This window comes from Micromys minutus (genome assembly GCF_963924665.1).
Source record: "Micromys minutus genome assembly, chromosome: 7".
Classification (NCBI taxonomy): domain Eukaryota; kingdom Metazoa; phylum Chordata; class Mammalia; order Rodentia; family Muridae; genus Micromys; species Micromys minutus.
The window spans coordinates 60,666,850-60,688,282 of NC_137976.1; the positions used below are offsets into that span (position 1 = coordinate 60,666,850).

At 40.0% G+C, this 21,433-nt stretch overlaps 1 protein-coding gene across 1 annotated transcript in view; it reads left to right on the forward strand.

Moving 5' to 3' along the window:
- Nucleotides 1-21,169, forward strand: part of PAK2 (p21 (RAC1) activated kinase 2) — a 57,290-nt gene extending 36,121 nt beyond the window's left edge. The window contains exons 7-15 of the mRNA XM_080918750.1: nucleotides 61-193; nucleotides 1,273-1,336; nucleotides 4,037-4,085; nucleotides 4,760-4,872; nucleotides 6,762-6,879; nucleotides 10,093-10,192; nucleotides 13,195-13,391; nucleotides 15,797-15,934; nucleotides 17,244-21,169. Of these exons, the coding sequence (XP_080774876.1) occupies nucleotides 61-193; nucleotides 1,273-1,336; nucleotides 4,037-4,085; nucleotides 4,760-4,872; nucleotides 6,762-6,879; nucleotides 10,093-10,192; nucleotides 13,195-13,391; nucleotides 15,797-15,934; nucleotides 17,244-17,330 (999 nt within the window). The 3' untranslated portion in view covers nucleotides 17,331-21,169. The remainder of the gene's footprint in view (nucleotides 1-60; nucleotides 194-1,272; nucleotides 1,337-4,036; nucleotides 4,086-4,759; nucleotides 4,873-6,761; nucleotides 6,880-10,092; nucleotides 10,193-13,194; nucleotides 13,392-15,796; nucleotides 15,935-17,243) is intronic.
- Nucleotides 21,170-21,433: the final 264 nt, after the last annotated feature.

The following is a 21,433-nucleotide window of genomic DNA, read 5'->3' on the forward strand; positions in this document are numbered from 1 at the left end:
CTACTACCAAGATCATTTGAAAATGTTTTTTCTCATCATCAATGACCTATATCTCTACAGATTTACACACGGTCTGTCATCGACCCTATTCCTGCTCCAGCTGGTGATTCTAATGTTGACAGTGGTGCCAAGTCTTCAGACAAACAGAAAAAGAAAGCCAAGATGACCGATGAAGAGATTATGGAGAAATTAAGTATGCAGTCTGGGGATATGTGTTACTCATTTGGGAGCACTTGCTTAGTGTGTGTAAAATTTTGATCCCTGCCAGCCACATTGAAAGGGCATAATTTGAAACTCTATCAAAGGGGTTTATGTGTTTGTACATGCATTTACAGTTTCTCAGTACAAACCTATAAAGATGTCTCTTATGGACTGTCGAGACAGTTTCACGAGAAAGGGCACACCAAGTCTAATGACTTGAGTTTCATTCCTAGGATCCAAAAGTAGAAAGGAAAGAACCACTCCCAAAGTGTTCTGACCTCCATACACAACACAGTAAGCAAACACAAACCTTCTGTAATGTATGAAATATAATGTCTGTAGAGGGAGGCTCTTTTCTTTCCTTTTAACCTACAACCCGCTATTGTTGGTTTAGGTCAAGCATTAAAAGGTAACAATAATAATCTGGCAAATCTCCAACAGCTTCAGAGAGCACTGGCTTGGTGGCAGTGGTGGTGATGGGAGAGGGGGAATCAAGGAATGATTCAGTGTAGATTCTGTGTAGATAGTGTTTAAGACATGATGTGCTCTAGTTACTGCTTCTATGCCTCAATGCTTTAAAGTGTAGACCTGCAGGGCAGAGCAGAGGTACCAGAGGGAGTTCCAAGACACAACAGAAACCCTGTCTCAAAAAACAGTCTAACTGGTAGAAAAGTGCAACCACCTTTTATTTCTTTTCAACTTTAAAATTGAGTGTATTAAGCCTTTTGCCTGTGTGTGAGGAGGTGTGGTTGTGTGCATGTATGTGTATGTATTGGTACCAGCAGAGGTCAGAAGTGGGTGTTGGATCCCATGGAACTGGAGTTATGGGTGGAGTTATGGTGGGTGTGGACCACTGGATAGGTGCTGGGAACTGAACCCAGGTCCTGTGCTTTCACCCACTGAGACATTTCTCTAGCCCCTACTTATTTTTCTTTAGTGTTGATTATTTAAAGCAAATTATTCTTGAAGTTTGGTGTATGAAAAAGCACTTTTATAATCAGTGTAGATTATTAAAAGGAATAATTGTCAAATTAGCTTGCTTGATTGATTTCTAATTTTTGTTTAAAACAGGAACTATTGTGAGCATAGGTGACCCTAAGAAAAAATACACAAGATATGAAAAAATTGGGCAAGGGTAAGTGTTGCTCTCGTCTGACATCATATTTCCCTCCAACACCGAGCACAGAAGTGTTAAGCGTGGTGCTTTGAGAGATTGTAAATACTAAAGCTGCACTTGTAAGTTGACTGTACTGACACACACTTGTAAACCTATCACCTGAGATGCTGAGGCAGAATTGCCTTAGCTTATAGTGAGACTTGTCTCAAAAAAATAAATGTAACCCAGCAGTGCTTAAAAGTAGCTTTACATCATCTGTTCTCCCTCCTCCTCTCCCTCTTTCCCTGACCCTGTTCTCCTTTTCTCTTCCTCCATCATCTTCTTCTTCAATAAGGTTTTCCTATGTAGCCCAGGCTGGCCCCACATGCACTATGTAATTCAAATCTTAGTGATCCTCCATCCTCAGCTTTCCTGGTGCTAGGACCACAGCTGTGTGTCACTGTGTGGTTTTCATTGCTTTTTGCTGTATGTCATTTCCCATAGGTGGTGATGGGTCAGATAGATAAAACATTACATTCATAATGTATTTTAAAAACAATGAAGATATTTATTGCAGGCTTTTGGTAGTATTGGTTTTTTATTTTATTCTCTCTACAAATCTTATTTATTTATTTATTTATAGAATTCTTTATTTTATGAGTACACTGTAACTGTCTTCAGACACACCAGAAGAGGGCATCAGATTCCTATTACAGATGGCTGTGGTTGCTGGGAATTGAACTCAGGACCTCTGGAAGAGCAGTCAGTGCTCTTAACCACTGAGCCATCTCTCCAGCCCCTGTAGCACTGGTTTTAATAACCAAAAAAAAAAAAAAAAAATGAAAGTCACCTTTTTTGTTTTTTTCAGTGCTGAGGAGTAAACATAGTTTTGTGCATCCAGGCAGGAGCTCTACTACCTAGCTACTTCTCCAACCTTTTTTAACCTTTGTATTTTTGCATAATAATAGATAAGTTAAATGGTAGCAATGATGAATGAACAAGAATATTTCTAATGTGTATGAGTGACAGTCATAAATCTAGTGTTGAAATTGTAGAGAATTTATGAGACAAAACATTGTAAAGTTTAAAAATAAAGTGAAATATATTTTCTTGAGAAATATACCCATGTCTTTTTGTGATTAGAAATTCAGAAAAATGCTTAGGAATGGTACTGATCTGTAAAGTTGGGTCCCGGTTCTTCCTCCCAGCCCCATGCTTCCAGAAAAAGACTCAGACTCAAAATATATTTATAAATCCCTCAGCTATATATCTCTGACTAGATCATAACTTAGATAACCCAGTTATTTCAACCTACATTCTGTCACGTGGCCATTACCTGTGCTCAGATGCCATGTGTCTGTCTCCTCACGTCTGCACAGGTGAATCTCCTGCCTGGCTGTATCCCAGAATTCTTTTTTCTCCAGGATATCTCACCTTCTATTTCTTGCTTAAGCAAATTTATTATTGTTAGGTGCTACATCTCATACAGACATAGATATTCTTTCTAGTACACATATCAGACCTAGGTTCCATGTAGAACATAGACCAGAGGGTCTTGTTACAAAGGCTAGGAGGCAGCCTTCAAGTTTGTCATAGTTCATTGTTTGATTTTGTTGGTTGGTTTGAGTTTTGCTTTTTTGAGACAAACTCTCTGACATCCAAACTGTATCACCCTCCTACCTTACACTCTGAACAGGGTCATAGACATGTCCACTCTGCCATATTTCTTTGTTTTGCAGAGAAGGGTTTTGTTTTGTTTTATGGTTTGTTTTTGTGTGTATGTGACAGGGTCTTTCTCTACATAGCCCTGGCTGTCCTGGAACTTACTATATAGACCAGCCTGTTCTCAAACTCCTTATATCCACCCTCTGAGAGTTGGGCTTACAGCTGCATACAGTGTTCCACCTGCACATATATCTGCAGGCCAGAAGAGGGCACCAGATCTCATTACAGATGGTTGTGAGCCACCATGTGCTTGCTGGGAATTAAACTCAGGGCCTCTGGACAAGCAGAGAGTGCTCTTAACCACTGAGCCATCTCTCCAGACCAATACCACTTCTTTTTGTCTTAAGCACAGTAGATTTGTGAGTGTATGCTGTTTTCTCTATATTTTTTAATTGAACAACTTTATTTTAAAAAACAAAGATAAATGTCCAGATTTTAAGCATTTTTGCATAAAAGTATATGAATACATTTTTGTCGGTACTTGGTTTTTTTTTTTAAGGTTTGATAGTGTGCATTAAAATCTTACTAGTTACAATGAGCATAAAGTACATGTAAAACAAGATGTAACCTGGAATTAGTCAGTTTTCTTGGTGTGTAAAAGACTAAGCATAATGGTTTTTCATTTTTTTTTTTGTTTCTTTTTTTTTTTTTTTTTTTTTTTTTTTTTTGTCCTTTGTTTTTTCTTGAACTTCATATAGTCTGTGAGTTGTTTCTGGGGTGTTCTGAGCTTTCTGGGGTTAGTATCCCATTATCAGTGACTACATATTATGTCTGTACTTTTGTGACTGGGTTACCTCACTCAGGATGATATTCTCTCTATATTTTTATAGGTCTGAAATACTTCATGTGTAAGTCTCCGTCATAAGGATTGCCTCTTCCCTTTCCTCTTTGCTTTTCCTAACTCTTGAGTCTAAGATGTTAAGTCTTGTTTTAGTTGTTCAAAGTCTGAAGTCTTTGAATTGTATAAATACTGTAATGTAAGAACTTGGATTTCACTCTATTTTTCTCCTGCAGGGCTTCTGGTACAGTTTTTACTGCAACTGATGTGGCCCTGGGGCAAGAGGTAGCTACTCAAGTCTGCATGTTTGCATGTTAGTTCGTTGTATAGGGAAAGGGAGAATGAATGCATGTTTCCATGTACCTGAATATGGAGTGACCAGAGGCTGTCTTCATCAAATAAGTGAATCTGGCTGTTCAGGCAGCTGAAGGTCTACCTGCATGCACTTCCCTAGCCCTGGGTTTTATAAATACATGCCACCACAGCAGGGCTTGGGGTGGGAGGAACTCAGATCTTTGTGATTGGAAGAGCTTTACCACCTGAGCTGTCTCCATCGCCCTATATGTGGTGTAAGAATTGATCTGTCAAGTCTTAATAGCATTTATGTTAGGTGAACAAAGAATGAATATGTTTAGAATCATGAATAAAGAAATGTTTTTAAAGTATTTACCAGTTCTTGAATTTTAAAAGTTAATCATTTATATAGCCTGACCTTAGGTTGGTTAGTAAACCTGAAGATAAATCTAGGGTTGGTCAGTGAGATGGCTCTGTGGGAAAGGGCTCTCATCATCTGAGCTCATTCCCTCTGTTTCAGCATGTGCAGCCATGGCACATCTATGTGAGCAAGGCGCAACCCTGCTGTGTAGGATGCATGTGGTGAATTACCAATTAATCAGTGCTTGTAATATTGTTAGAGAATTGGGAATGTTATCTTGATGTTCCAAATATGTTTATTACAGGTTGCTATCAAACAGATTAATTTACAGAAACAACCAAAGAAGGAGTTGATCATTAATGAAATTCTGGTGATGAAAGAGTTAAAGAATCCGAACATAGTTAACTTCTTGGACAGGTAACTATGAGTGTTTTCTTTAGGGTGAGACCAACTGAAGAGTGGTGAACCTTCACTGTAACCCAGCCTTGAAGTCAGAGAGGAGGGAGCGTGCAGAGCGGGCCTGACGAGTCTGTCTTTAAAAACGAGTGAATGAAAGAGAGTAAAAAAGAGAAGGTAGAGCTGGAGAGGGTCCAGCACCAACAGGGCAGCTCTCAACTGCCTGTAAGTCAACTGCAGAAGAGCCACACCCTGCTCTGGCCTCTGCTAGCACTCACATGTACACATAAACTCACTGAGGCAAATGTATGCACAGAAAGTCACAAATAAGCCTTAAAACTAAGTAAATGAAAAAAGAAACACACACTGAAATAAAAATATGGAACCATTGGGCTGGAGAGATGCTGAGTTGAGAGCCTTTGAAGATACATGGTGGTTCCCAGCACCCACCTAATGGCTCATACCCATCTGTGACTGTGGTACCAGGGCATCCGGGTCCCTCCTACAGCCTCTGTACACACACATACATGTAAGCAAAACAAATAAATTAAAATTTTACTGCTAGTACATGATATTTTTAGAAAGTACAGGAATTTGCAGTTTATTTGGTGCAGACATAGCACTTCAGATTAAAATGGCGATGCTGAGAAGTGAGTCGGTGGGGGTTGGGATGAGACAGTCACCTGCACTGGAGGGACTTTTCTCAAGGATCTCACTTGACAGGTGACAGAGGGCATTTACCCAAAGGCCTGCTGGTCATGCTTTCACTCTCTGAAATGAGGAGAGCAGGCACATTGAGGAATGGCTGGCTGTGATCTCGGCAATGACTAGCCACCCAGGTTTTAAAGTGAGATTAGTTTTTATTTTACATATTTTAAAAAAGGAATCACATTTACTTTAGTGAACAACGACATAGATTATATTAGTTATAATAGATTATAAATGATTTTCTATATTTAAATTTGCTTAGAATAGGGAGAAAATAATATATTTTGAGACTTTAAGCCTTGTTTGTGAAGACTATATTCAAAGAAACAAATTTTTTAGGGCTATTTCCTTGCTTTCTTTTTGGAATCTTCTTTATTTTTTTTTTAATTATATATAATATGGTTATATCACGTACTCTTCCTCTTTTAAGAATGTGTTTTACTGGTGTGTACGTATGTGTCTGCTTGTCTGCATATGTCCTACTTGGCATGAGGTGCCTGTAGAGGCCAGAGGAGTGTAGAACCCTAGAACTGGAGTTGCAGGTGGTTTTGAACTTTCAGTGTGGGTGCTGGGAACCAGACTCAGATCCTCTGGAAAGGCAGGAAATTCTTGTAACACTGAATCATCTCTCAAGCCACTCATTTTCTTGCCTTATTAAAATATCAATTTCACAGTGCTGAAAGGATGGCTCAATGGTTAAGAACACCAGCTACTCTTACAGAGGACCTCTAATCACAAAAAAAAGACCTCATGACTCTGCTTCCAGTCCCAGGGGATTCAGTACACTCTTGCTTGCCACTAGGCATGCACATTGGTGCACAAACATATACACAAGGAAAACACTCAAACACATAAGTTAATTTAAATAAAATACTTTTTCCTTTAAATTATTCTAATTGCAATAACACATTTATACATATATACTCAAACTGTGGGCAAACTGTAAGTATAAAATGATTCTGAAATTATAGGGGTGGGGGTCTTTTGTTTGAGACAAGTATTTACCCTGCTGGTCTCTAATTTAGGGTGATCCTTTTAATTGTTTCCTGAGTATTGGGATTGTCCTTACCCAGCTAAGAACATTTTGTATTTGTTTGGTTTTGGGTCTCACTTTGTAGTTCTGGCTGTTTGGGAACTCACTGTGTAGATCAGGCTGGTCTCTCAATGCAGATAGCCTGTTCTTAGAATATGTTCTTTTTCAGTTACCTGGTAGGAGATGAGTTGTTTGTGGTAATGGAGTACCTTGCTGGTGGGTCCCTCACAGATGTCGTAACAGAAACCTGCATGGACGAAGCACAAATTGCAGCTGTATGCAGAGAGGTGAGTTTGCCTTCCTGTTGGACATTAGGGAGATGTGTACAAGGATGAAAAAGGAAGGATTTTGTGGGCAGAGAATTATTCTTTGTATACTGGAAGGCTTTCCTCTGTCATTTCATCAGACAGGAGCTTCAGCCCTGCTGGGTATGGAGTCCAGCCCTGTCTGCATGGTGTGACCCTGTTTTTATAAAAACAAAAGGAACTTGAACTCTTTCCTTCCAGTGGAACAAGACATATGCCTGTGAAGTTCGGAAGTTACAGGCAGACTTTGGCAGCATGATCGTAATGAATTATGTCATCATGTCATTCAGATAGGACACTTTCCAAAGTAAAATATGATAACATTAAAAATGTGTAATTAAGGCTGGAAAGATGGCTCAGTTAAGAGCACTGACTGCTCTTCCAGAGGTCCTGAGTCCAATTCCCAGCAATCATATGGTGGCTCACAACCATCTGTGATGTGATCTGATGCCCTCTTCTGGTGTGTCTGAAGACAGCGACATTGACTCATATAAATGAACCTTTTTTTTTTAAATATGTAATTCGGTAGTGAAAAATAGGGCCAATGTGATAAACAAAATACTGTCCTTGGATTTAGTAAAGACCATTGAAGGTAAAGAGACTAGTTGTTTTCTTAACACATTTTAAAAATTTTACTACATTTTTTACTTGTATGTGTGAACATGTACATACTGTGACACATACGTAGAATTCACAGAAAAAAGCCTGTGGGCGTCTGTTCTCACCTTCCACCATGTGTGTCTGGGAGATTGACCTCAGATCTTTAGGCTTAGCAGCAGGAAGCCCATCCATACTGCTGAGCCACCTCACTGGCCTACACTTCATTTTTACTAATGAATGTCTGGACTACTGTTTGCTTAAGCCAAAGTGCTAAGTTCACAGGACTATTCTGTGCTTTCTGATTTGGCTTTAGCTCTCAGCAACTATAGTAATACATATGTGATTGGAAACATTGCTTATCTGAGGTGGTCCTCTTTCAGCTTTTATTAAAGGTGTTTAACACATGATTCTTAGAAAATATTAACCAACTGCTATGTAAGATGAGGCCTCATGTCACCCAGGCTGACCTCAAACAGTGTGCAGGAAGGATGATGTTAGGAGGATCCTCCTGCCTCTACTCCTGAGTGCTGAGATTACAAGCACTCACCACCATGTCCAATGTGACACGGTGCTGGAGGTTTATCCAGGACTTTATCTATTCTTGGCCAGTACTACCATCTCTTTCATATTCCACATAGCACACATCCCTTTAAGAGCATGTTTATATTTGATCACTTACAAGCTGGTTAAAATGTAAGAATTTTTTTAGTTGGGTTTTTTTCAACAGTTCTTCTGGGTTGATCTTACAGTTGATATAAGAATTCTGTCATCCACTCACTTGGATTTTCCTTATGTGCCAGCATGTTAGAAATGTAACAGAAAGTATTTTCCTACCCTTTATCCTTTCCAAGAACCTGATTAGGTGTCTATTTTGATTTTTTTTTTTTTCCTTTTTAAGTGAGTAGTTGAATATTTGGAATAAAATTTTTAGTTGTTATGAATGGTGTACAGATTTTGTTCCACTCTGATGGGAATAATTTTTAAGAAAATACAACTGACTTTTCTCAGATTCACAGTTTACAGTCTTCTCTGATATTTAAGCGCACTGGACCAAACAGTTTTTGTTTTATTGAGATTTTGTTTATTTTTATTTTGTGTTTATGGGTAGTTTGTTTGTATGCATGTATGTCAGGTGTCTCCACGCATGCAGTACTTAAGGAGGTCACAAGAGGGCGTTGGATCCCCTTGGACTGAAGCCACTGTGAACATAGGACCTCTGGAAAAGTGGCCAGTGCTCTTGGCTTCTTAAATCTCACTTTCTATTTAAGGAAGGGAGGAACCTAGTCCTTTTTCCTCGGTGTTTTCTGGTGTGAGACATCAGGGGAAAGCCACTCTTATTTCGAGGGCTATCTCTCTTATCTTTGTTGTGCTGGCACTGAGCCTCAGAGCCTCGTGTGCTTTGCCACTGAGCCCTACTGCCTGCCCTCATCTCATCAAACTGCGTGTAGTGAGAGTATGAGAATGCCAGCGTACACATTGAAGCCCTGAACCAGAGCCAGACTATCCGAATCTTACCTACTTGTTCATGGCTTACATTAATTAGACTTTGAAGTCTCGGTTTCTAATGAGAATAATCACAATTCATTCTTGAATCTGTTTGCCAGGGTCTTACTATGTAGATCTGTTTGACCTCACAAAAATGCTTCTTCCTCTGACTATTGAGAGCTGGGATTAAAGATGTGCGCCTACCCTATGCCTGGTTACAAGTCCACTTTAGGTTGACATCATTTCTCAAGAAACTGTGCATACTTACCAAATGCAGTGTAGCTTTAGTCATTTAAACCTGGAAAGACCTGAAAGTTAGATGGGCCCAGTCAACATTTTACAAATGAAGCCACTGAAAACTAAGTTTTGAAAATCAGTGGGAAGGGGAGCTTGTAAAGGTGGCTCAAAGGTTAAGAATGCATCCTGTTCTTCAGAGGACCAGAATTTGGTTCCTGGCACTCACACCTGGGTACTTTCAACTACCTGTAACTCAAGCTACAGGGGATCTCATTTCCTCTTCTGGCTTCTGAAAGCAATGAACTCATGTGCAAAACTACCCTTCCTACACATAATTAAAAATAAGGTTTTTTTTTTTTTTTTTTTTTTTAAATGGTTGGGGAAACCATCTGCAGGTACAGTGACCTGCACCTGTAGTCCTGGTACTCTGTGAGACAGAAGCGACGGGATTGATTCCTGGGCTTTGCAAGCTTAGGGTATTGGAAACACTGCCTCACCCAACCCCCAGAAGCAATGGCCAAAAAAATAAACGAGGCATTATTTAATAAGTTCTGATCATCTTTTGCTATACAGTAGAGTTCGAGGGCCGAGTGGAAGAAAAATCTTGGTTTGGAGGCTGTTTTAATAGTGTTGCTTTGTACAGCCTGGAGCTTCCCAGTGCTTAGTATAGTCATGTTGCGTCATGTCCACACAAAGTTGTGGCTTTATTTGTATTTACCTTTGCAGATGAGAGGATATCTTTTCTCTACAAATGTTAAATCTTAGAGGGTCTCCTACTAGATAGAGCAGTGCTCAGGCTATTGCCGCTCTATGTGACCTCCCTTAGACTTACTTGTTGGGGCTGTTTCATTGATAGGTGTTTTCTCTGTTCAGTGTTTACAGGCATTGGAGTTTTTGCATGCTAATCAAGTGATCCACAGAGACATCAAAAGTGACAATGTGCTTTTGGGAATGGAAGGCTCAGTTAAACTTAGTGAGTAGCAATGAAGTGATGTTTTATTAATATATCTGTGATTGACTGTGAAGCGTGGGTGGCTTATTAAATGTGCACTGTGAACTGGGCAACTTGTGTTCAGAGCAAAGCTGTTACAACTTGAATATTTTGAGCAAGTTGATCTTTTTTGTCTCTTTTTTTTTGCAGATGTACAATAAGGAAAATAATGTTGGGAATTATTTCTGAGATTAAAACAAAGTAATATTCAGAGGACTGGTGTCTGGTCTACCTTGATACTGGTTCTGCTTATAGGAGAAATGTGACTAAGTGTCTGTAATTATTTGGAGTATTTTTCACAGCCCTCCCCCTTACACCCTTAGAATTTTGAGGAGATAGCCTAATTACAGGAAGACTGTGTAACCTGGACCTCAAGGGTAACATGAAAAACAATCTCTTTTTTCTAAGATCTTTCTCATCTGTCAGATGCATTTTTCCTTGAGGACCATAATCCCACAGCACCAACAAAACCCTCTGGAGGACTCAGCAAGACCCAAGAATTCTCTAGTTTCAAAACTCAAAGCATTGAATCAAAAAACCAAGGTTATTTTAAATCTGATCTGCTAAAAGGACCTGTTCCCCGAAAATTGTTATTCTTTTGCTATGGTGCTTGCTAGCATAACCTAGGCTAGCCATGACCCTACAGCAGTCTTTTTCCTCCTAAGTTACAGGTGCCCCACCACACCCAGTTTTATGCAGGATTAAACCTAGATTACCAAGCTGTGTACCCCACTTTTTGTTTGAGATAGTGTCCTGTATTCCCTCTAGCCTCGAGTGTCTGTGTATGTATGCATGTATGCATGTATGTATATTTCATTTTTCTCTCTGCTACACATACTAAATAACTTTTAAAAGATTACTTGGGAGGTCCCTGGCTTATTATAAATACTCTTTCACTATAAATACTATTTTACCCAAGTTATACTTTTTATAGTCTCATTTATAGAATTACTGAATTTATGTATGAAAGAGTCCTAGAAAATTAAACTATCTTAAATGTTGACCAGAACATTGATATTTAATATTTTTAGTTCTAAGAATTCAACTGATAAATCTACTAAAATGAAAAGGTAATCTAAAAATAATTTGGGATGGGGCCTGCCTATAATTCCTATACTCTAAGAAGCTGAGGCAGAAGGATTGTTACTAATTTGAGGTCAGCTAATTTGAAGACTATATCTTCACAAAGCCAGAAATAAAGCCAGCTTTGGTGGCATATGCCTTTAATTCCAGTGAATTGAAGACCAGTAAGACCCTATCTCCAAAAAAAGAAAAAAGAAAAGAAATAAAGTTTTTAAAATAAGTTACAAGATAAAACAAGTCAAGCAGTTCATCAATATTATTTATAAATAGTAACTATATAATTAACTAGAAGGGTTACAAGGCACTTGCTAACAGGTTACATGAGGAGTCAGTGGATGCCAGATAGACATGGTAGCACATGCTAGCGCTCAATCAGTTCAGTTAGAAGGCCCAGAGTTGGATCAAGGTCTATCTTTTTTGGGTTTTGTTTTTGTTGTTGTTGTTTTTGTTTTGAGACAGGGTCTTGCTCACTAGGTAGTTGTGGCTGCCCTGGCATTCAGTGTGTAAACCAGCCTCAAATGCACAGGCCTACTTCTTACTCCCCACCAATTGCTTAGATTAATGGCACGTGCCACTGTGCCTGGCCTTCAAGGTCTTTCTTGACTACACCTTGAGTTCAAAGCCAGCCCAGGCTACATGAAACTCAATAAAATCTAAAAGTAAAATGAGTTAAATGGGTTTAACACAGTTATTCGGACTTTGGTTATTTTACTCAAATGTAAGTTTCTGCAGGCCAAGTGGTTCATCCAGTAAACATATTTGCTATCAAGCCTACCTACCTGAGTTCATTTCTCAGAACTCATACGGTGAGAGTAAGTGAACTTTTGAAAATTGTTCTTTAAACTCAGATATACATCCTACATACATGTTAAAAGAAAGTATTAAAAAAAAGAGCAGCCAGGGCTGAAAGATGGTTTTCCAGAGCTCCTGAGTTCAATTCCCAACAACCACATTGGTGGCTCACAGTAATCTGTAATAGGATCTAATGCTCTCTTCTGATATATCTGAAGACAGTTAACATTGTACTCATATACATAAATAATTCTTAATAAATTAAAAAAAAAACAGATTTGGGGCTGGAGAGAAAGCTCAGCAATTAAGAGCACTGACTACTCTTCCAGAGGTCCTGAGTTCAATTCCCAGCAACCATATGGTGACTCACAACCATCTGTAATGGAATCTGATGCCCTCTTCTGGTGTGTCTGAAGACAGCTAAAGTGTACTCATGTACATAAAATAAACAAATAAATATTTTAAAAAATAATTTAAAAAAAAAACAACAAAGAATTGTAGCTTCCATGTTCTGAACATGTCCAGATTTAATCACTAAATTTAGTTTTATTGTTTACTGTACATAATTTTTTAGACCTTTATTAATTTTAACTCTTAAGAAATAAGGTACGGGGGTGGGGGGGCTGGAGAGATGGCTCAGTGGTTAAGAGCACTGACTGCTCTTCCAGAGGTCCTCAGTTCAATTCCCAGCAGTCAGCATGGTGGTTCACAACCATCTGTAATGAGATCTGATGTCCTCTTCTGCTGTGTCTGAAGAGAGTCTTACATACATACATACATACATACATACATACATACATACATCTTTTTTAAAAAAGAATTAAGTTACTCAGAAGATAAAGGCCTGATAATTTATATGTAGTTGTCAAAAGTAAATATGAAAATTATTAATAAATCAGAACCTCAAAAATCTTTAAACTTAGCCTACTTTGCTTTAGCCTACTTCACATTCTTTACAAGAAGAGGTTGATTGGAGGAAGTACGGCTATGTCTACTGATGTGGATATGTAGACGCTTCAGCTGTCGACCTGGTGCTTTGCTTTATTCTGAAGAGATATGAGGAAGCTCCCCTTGAAGCTATTAATCCTGATGCTTTGCTTTTTCTGTAGCTGATTTTGGCTTCTGTGCCCAGATCACCCCTGAACAGAGCAAACGCAGTACTATGGTTGGAACACCATACTGGATGGCACCAGAGGTGGTTACACGGAAAGCCTATGGTCCCAAAGTTGACATATGGTCTCTGGGCATCATGGCTATCGAGATGGTTGAAGGAGAGCCTCCATACCTCAATGAAAATCCTTTACGGGTAAGACTAATAAAACACCAGCCTAACAGTAAAAATAATAGTTTGCTTTTCTTTCTATAAAAAAAAAAAATGTGTTGCATATATGTTTGCCAGGGGACAATGTGTAGGGATGGTTTCTCCTCTTTACCTTGTAGGTTCTTGGATTTAACTCAAGTTGTCCTACTGGGCAGCTATCACTCAGGACCAGAAAAGGTTCTCTTTCGAATATCCTCTGCACTTGCTGTGTCAACCAGTGTACAAGAGTTTTGAATATATATGGTTGATGGAATCTAATCTCTCTATATTTGAGTATTGCTTCTGAGTTACAGAGTAGAGTTCAAAGATTTGGTGTAGTGAGTTACATAGTTTTGTGTGTTTGTAAATCTAATTACCTAAAGAAGTACCCTAAATAGGTGGTGGTGGATTTTGGCTTTTTTTCCTTTTCTCTTTGGTTAGAATGTGTGAGGGTGCTCTGTAGCTATAAATGACCTTGAATTTCTGATCTCCTACCTCTGCTTCCCAAGTACTAGAAATACAGACATGTACATCTACCACAAAGTTGTTATGTGGAGCTGAGAACTGAACTCTGGATTTAGTCACATACCAGCCCATTTGGTGCCTTTTTCTACACCTCTAGGTACCCTGTGCATAGCAAGAAGGTTCTTACCAATGAACTTTGGCCCAGATGTTCCAAGGATAGAGGAAAGGTTAGATTCTTGAGACAGGATTCCTAAATGGTAATGTTAAAGCCTGTATTCACACAAAAGAGTAGATTGAACTGAATATTCCAGCAACTGAGATGATGAGATTCTACCACTGCTTCCTTTAAATTTTCTTACAGTAGCTCAGACCTGTAATATAGCTCCAAGAGGTGAAAGCAGGAGGATAACCAGTAGCCAGTCTCAGCTACATCGTGAGTACCAGGCCAGCCAGAGCTACAAAGCCAAAATGCCGTCTCAAGAGACAAGGAGAGGGTCTGGAGAGATGGCTCAGCAGTTAAGAACATGGGCTGCTCTTACAGAGGACCCAGGTTAGGCTCTTAAGCACTCAGGGTAGTTTACAACCATTTGTAACTCTTATTTCCAGGAGATCCATCATCCTCTTCTAGCCTCCACAGGCACTAGACACACACATGATGCACAACATACATGCAGGCAAAACATCCATACACATGAAATAAAGTAGTGAACATAAAAAGAGACAGTTAGGAGCATGGACCTTTGCTGTGCTACAGTGAAGATTAGTGCTCTTCACTGACCTTAATGCTGGTCTAGTCATAGGAATGAAATGTACCCTGCAGTCAGGAAAGGAGACTAGCCGACTGATGGCAGCACACGCCTTTAACCCCAGCATTTGAGGCACAGGTGAATGGATCTCTGAGTTTAGGGTCAGCCTGGTCTAAAGAATGAGTTCCAGAATAGACAGGGCTACACACAGAAACCTGTCTTGAATTTTTACCAACCCACCCCCAAAGGAAAGGGAGTATGGGGTAGGAAGATGTTTTGTGGTTGTTGGAAACACTAAGCCTATATGAGGTGATGAGTGGTGTTTTACTTTATTTGGGTTGTGGTTTTGTTTTGTTTCTTGGGTGGGTGGTAGGGCACTGTGAAGCCCTGCTTGGCCTAGAACTTGCTATGCATAGACTAACTCTCCTGCCTCTGCCTCTGCCTCTGGAATGCTGAGATCTCATGCCCAGTTTAAGCAGATGTCCGTTTAAAGAGATGTTAGCCAGTATGATTTTACCTTTTCTATCACCATACTTAGCTGCATAGATTTAGAGAAGTGCTAAGAACTTTAACCACATTGAGCCAAAAGAATGCTGTGAAATAAAGTAGGCAAAAAAGTGACAAGAGCTGACAGTGAAGCTCAGTGGAAAGTGTTTTCTTACAGGCACGAGGCCTAGTCCCCACCATGCACACCACACAGGAAATGACGGAGTGAGAGCACCAGGGCCCCAGAGTTGTGGAGTTTGGGCACTGGAGTGCATCAGTTACTGCAGCTACCAGTCCTGATGAAGGGAGAGGGGGTGCCTGGAAGCCATGTCTATGGAATCATTGGGAGAGCAGGTCGGGGAATGTGACATACTTCTCTGGGGCTGCTGAAATTACCACAAATTGGGTAATTTACCACAGGAGTAGCATTAGAAATCCCAGTGCAAAGAGCTCTATTGTCGGAGGGAGGAAGAGCCGCCTGAGTGTTCTTGGCACTGAAACAAGAAGAGAGCTATACGCTGGGCGCATGAGTTAGGTGGGTGCTGAAGGTCTCAAAGACAGTGAGGAGCCTAAAGCCCGGGGCTTCTCTAGTCCCCGAGTGTGGAAAAGAGAAAAACTGCCACTGGAGAGTACTGGCTTATAGAGGCCAGAGTGTGAAACTTAATGCACTGTCATTTTGTGAGAGACCTTAATATACCAAAATGTTTATTTTAGGCATTATACCTGATAGCAACAAATGGAACTCCTGAACTTCAGAATCCAGAAAAACTTTCCCCAATATTTCGGGATTTCTTAAATCGGTGTTTGGAAATGGATGTGGAAAAAAGAGGTTCAGCCAAAGAACTGTTACAGGTAAGTTTGGTGAAGGTAATGAACTTTTTTGGGGTGAACTTGATGGTGCTGCTGTTTCCCTATTTACATGCCAAGAATATAACAGCTGTTGGCATTTTAGGCTTTCATTTCTGTTAGTAAAGTTTGCTTCAGAACTTAACTGTGTGATGTGTATGCATACAGACATGCATGAAGACTTGTAAGAGTTGGTGATTGGTCCTCTCCTTCCACCAAGTAGGGCTCGGGGATGGGAGGCAGATCATCAGACTTGTTAGCAAGTGTCTTTATATGCTGAACCATCTCTTTGGCCCTTTCACTCTGAAGAACTAATTTTTATTTCTTTACTTGTTAGTGGCCCAAGCTCACTAATGTCCTTAAAGATAGGGAATGACCTTGCGCTTCCTGCCTGTGCAGTGCTAGGGATTGAATCCAGAGCTTCATGCATATGAGGCAAGCACTCCACCCTCTGAGCTATCTTTCTAGACCCGTAAATCTATAGATGTTAAGCAGTTAGCAAAATGTATTTGGTGTTGTTAAATGGTTCTCTGGGTAAAAGTAGTTGCACCAAGCCTGAATGCCTAAGTTTGATCCCTAGAAAATCCCCAACCCCAGTACACACAGTTGCACTCTAAATAAAAAAGTGTAATTTAAGAAAATAAAAAGGTTACAGGTGTAATGGTACATACCTTTAATCCTGCACATCTTTGAGTCCAAGGACAGCAGAGAAACCTTGATTCAAAAGACAAGTAGAGAGAGAAGAAGGAGGTGGGTGGGGGAAGGGAAGGAAAATGAGAAAGAGAAAGGAGGTAACTTCTTAGGTAGCAGGCAAGAAGACTGCTGTGAGTTTGAGGCCAGGATAAGCTATATAGACCTTAGCTCAGAAAGCAAACCAGGGCTGGAGATGCCTCTGTTGATAAAGTGCCTGCTACACAGCATGAGGATTTGAACTTTGATCCCTAGACCCACATACTGAGCTAAATGAGGCTATATATGCCTATAAGCCGTGTGAGGAAACAGACACATCCATGGAGCTTGTTTGGTCCACCTAACCAATCCATGGACAGCAGGTTCAGTGGGAGACTGACTGTCAAGAAATAAGGGGAAGAGTGACAGGAGAGCTCCGGACACTGACCTCTGGCCTCCACAGACGCACGCAGATACGATGACAGTACAGACACAAACAAGCTCGTGCGCCACACAGACCACCCTGTAAAAGTGATGTGCTGAGTGGGAGGGGTTTGGTTTGCTAAATGATAATCAGGAGGTAATTTGGGGGCTTTAGTTTCCTGAGTAATACTTCTAAGCTTCCTCTCTCCCTTCCATTTGACAGCATCCTTTCCTGAAACTGGCCAAACCATTATCTAGCTTGACGCCACTGATCCTGGCAGCTAAAGAAGCAATGAAGAGCAACCGCTAACATCGTCACTGAGGCCTCACGTTCCTTTATCCATTTTCTAAAAGAAGTCTTTAAATACATGAAATTGTTACTCTGAGGGGTGTAAAGAGACAGTCTGCATCACATGGAGAAAAACAAGCAAACTATTACCTTCTAAAGATGACCAAGAGAAAATTGCAGTAAGAGAGCCCCTGCTCTAGGGTCCAAAAGGAATCGTGGACTGACTTCATCACTAGCCTTACATTTTCCAGCAGACAGCGCTTGACGTTTTTGTACTGTTTTGATGACTCTTAGTGTGGTAGATCCTGTTCATTGTCTCCTTTGGGGTATTTCCCATACTTGAATGTCAGATTCGAGTTTTTCCCAGAATTTCACCTGCTGGTCTTATCTCTCCTTTGTAACCTTCCCTTCCTCTAACTCGTTCCTTTTGAGTTGTCAATTTGAGGTTTTTCTTATGCCTAAATCCAAGGCAAATGTGATAAAATTATGTAGCTCTTTATATTGGAAAAGGAGCTTGACTTTTTTAACTTTTTATAGAAGTTAGGACCAGCTTTGTACATGTAGTACTTCAGTTCAGAGCTTAAACTGAAAGGGGAGAAGTATGTGATTTTTACCTTTTTTAACAAATGTGAAAGAGTCAACTAGAAATTTCATGGTAGTTTGACATTTGTTACATGTATAGAAAGAGGACTAATAATCTATATTTATAGCTAAATCATTGATACAGAGAAAACAATCCCACTGACTATATTCTCACCATTTTGTCTTCTTTTCTGCCTGTTTCTCCTCATATTCGGCATTAGGAACTAAAGTGATTTGTGCTTGTTTGCGGGGGCTGTATGACTTTGGTGCCGCTCCCTTCCCTGCCTTCACTTGGAAACGAGTGTCTGTGTATGTTGTGATTTTTAGGTGTCAGTTTTAAATCAACCCTTATTTCACATACACCCCCTCCACCCTCTAGGACAAGTAATAACCATTGAATTATCAGAATTTAAAAGCTAAAAGACTTTTCCTATTTAAAAGGAAAAATATTTGGGACTAGCAGAAACCAAGCGAGTTGTGAACATTGGTGAGTTCTAGGCTAGATGTAATGATGAAATGTCAATATTGTAGAGGTGAAGTTTATGGCAATAAACTGTAAAGACTCATCTAATCTACAGTGTTCCCAACCCATTATTAATGTTTTACTGTTCATGAGATGAAATATCACAGTATTTGATGGATCATTTGAGGTGTTGGGTACTTTAGTGTTTTTCCAAATAAGTAGAGTATTCATTGCAAAAAACTGGAGAAAGAAAGCTGCAGTGTTCATATTGTTAGTAATACTTTTTATTTTAAAGATTTAATAAAAGGTCTGTGACCTGTAGTACTAGCTGTTAGCTGCCCTCTCTTCCCTCCTGTCTTCCCACTTCCCTGCTTCTCTGTGTCGCTTTGTTGTTTTGCCTGTGGAGGAGGTAGTACTGTCTGTTCTACGTTCCTGCAGCCATAGGAAAGTTCTCTGTGGTTGGCTCAGGTTTGTCCCCACCATCCCCTTTCAAAGAACTTGACCCATGCTTGCCATTCTGCAGAGTACAAATCATGACTGAGTAAGTTTGCTCTTTGCGGTATTTGGGAAAGGGGCAGGGCTTCATTTCCTGTTGTTCCCATTAAAATAGAGGGCTAAGAAGAGATCACTAGGGGTTTTGATAACGGAAAGGTTTTCAGCAAAAGTCAACATCTAGAGCACTTACTAGCCTGTTTCCCATGTGAGTTCTTTTTCCTATGGACTATATTTTCCTCTGTCACTAAATTACAGAAACAAACTGGTTTGTTGGTGGTGAGAAGCTGTGCTGCCTCTTGAGTTCTGGCTGTGAGCACTGTTTGTAAACAGCTGTCTGGGTAGATCGTGATGACAATGCTGCCAGCATAGTAGAAAGCCAGCTAGCTACCTGGTGGGACTACTTGTCTTGGGACTGCTCCAGAAGGTGCTCCATCCTAAGTCATAGACAGCACAGGGGACACATGCCACTGCTCTCCTTATGCTGTGACTCTCCGAGGGCTTTTATGCAACAGAAGCAGTCTGGGGTTTGGACTTACAATTTCTTGGATGGTTATTTGCATGTCCATTGCTGGCAACGGACTTTGTCGTTCAAACCTGACTCCAAGGTTAAGGGAGCTGCACTGGTTTATTCTCTCCTGACCTGGATAAACTAACCTGGAATAGCTAATAGTAATGGTTAATTTTGAGATGTGTCATTTTTAAACAAAATAATCTTTAAAGCAATATAGAATTGTGATTTATTGGTTAATTTTAAATTAAAATGTTGAAATCCTGTTGAAAGACAATTGTATGAATTGAGATTCTTTTTTTTTTAATAATTGCCTCTGTATTTCCTCTTTTGCCATCTCCTAGAGTAAGAATCCCCATCCCCCATTGGAGCCTCCCTTAGTCCTCTTGTGCCATTAGAACTGTTTGCCTTACTGCTTATTATTAGCTGACAGACTTTGTGGTGGCCACAAAGGTATCTTCTCTGGTTCTTCCCTGACTGACACCGTGCCCACCTAGAGCAGTGACAAGCAGAGTGAGTGCACATGCTGCCCCTGACCAGCCCGGCTCTGTCTTCGTACACTGAGTTCCTGGAGCAAGGCCGGACTCTGCTCCCCTCAGCACAGAGCATTACGCTGCTTGAAATTCCTAAACATGCTGTGTGCGTTGGCAGGCAGCTTTAAGCTGCCAAGAAGTGTTTCTTCGTGGGCTCATGTGTATGCACTGTGTTCTTGACTGAATGCTTTTAGGCCTTATCAGACATGGTTAGTTAGAAGGCAGGTGTTTAAACAGTCTGCATCCAGTTTTGAACATGAAATTCTCAAAAGCATACTGAGATCTGTAATCAGTCAGTTGTCAGAATGTTATGGGGCTAGTGAGCATCTGCTGAGCCTAGTCACCAGAGTAAGAACCGATTCCTTCTCATTGTCATCTGACCTCAGTGTACACTCCCACATACCACAGTCTCATAGATAACAAGATGGTTTCTTACTTTTCTGACACAGGGTCTTGCCCATATAGCTTAGATGAGTCTAGCCTGAAACTCAGATATCTGTCTGCCTCTGCTGCCCAAGTAGTGGAATTAAAGGCATGCACCACTGTGTCCTATGTTTAAGTTTTCTTCTAATGTAGAGTCAGACTGTAGTTAATGGGACCAGAGGTGTCGCTCAGGGGTGAATTACATGCCTATCATGCACAAAGCCCCAAGATTGATCTCTTACTAAAAATAGAAAGTATCTAGGCCACCACTTAGTTATAGGTATAATTTCAAATTTTAAAAAAAATGCTAAAATCTTGTGAAATATTTCTTTTTGGTTTTTCTAACAGAATCTCATAGCACTATGCAAAGCAGATCGGTCTTCCACCACTATTCTGTGATAGATATTTAAATGGTTTTTCTGTATCGAGTGTGTAGGAAGCACCTCTCTTGTCAGTACCACTCTGGCAAAGATGCTGTGTTCGATCATGTTAGAGTTAGGAACAGATTCAAGCACTGCCTGGCCTTGAAAGAACTCAAGTCTCTCTCTCTCTTACTGCTCTGTGCTACCGAAGAGCAGAGGGGAAAAAAAGCCTGGTCAGACATGCTCATTCTGTGTCAAGAAAATCAATTGGTTGAAGTTCGAAGAATTTGTTTGGAAAGTAGTCACTTTTTTATTTATTTATTTTTTTGTTTTGTTGTCCTTGTTTTGGTAGATAGAAGTTAAGTTGGGTAAAAAAGTAGCCTATTTCTGTTTTGTTTTCAAATTTTATATTGCCTTCTATTTTTAATTTAATCTAACATAATCAACTGTACTTTGCTATTAACTGCTGTATTTGATGACTGAATAATTTTGTTTTTTCAGGGCTAGAAATAAACTTTCATGTCTATTTTCTTTTCTTAAATTTCCTTTTTTGTCAGAATAGCATAAAAGCATAAATAGTTAAAAGTCTTAACACATTTTCAGCCAGGCAGTGATGGCAAATCCCTTTAATACCAGCACTTTGGGAGGCAGAGGCAGGTGGGTCTTTAGGAGGTAAAGGCCAACCCATCCACAAGAGTTCAGGACAGCCAAGGCTACACAGAGAAACCAATCCTGAAAATAAAAGTGGGAGGAGGCTG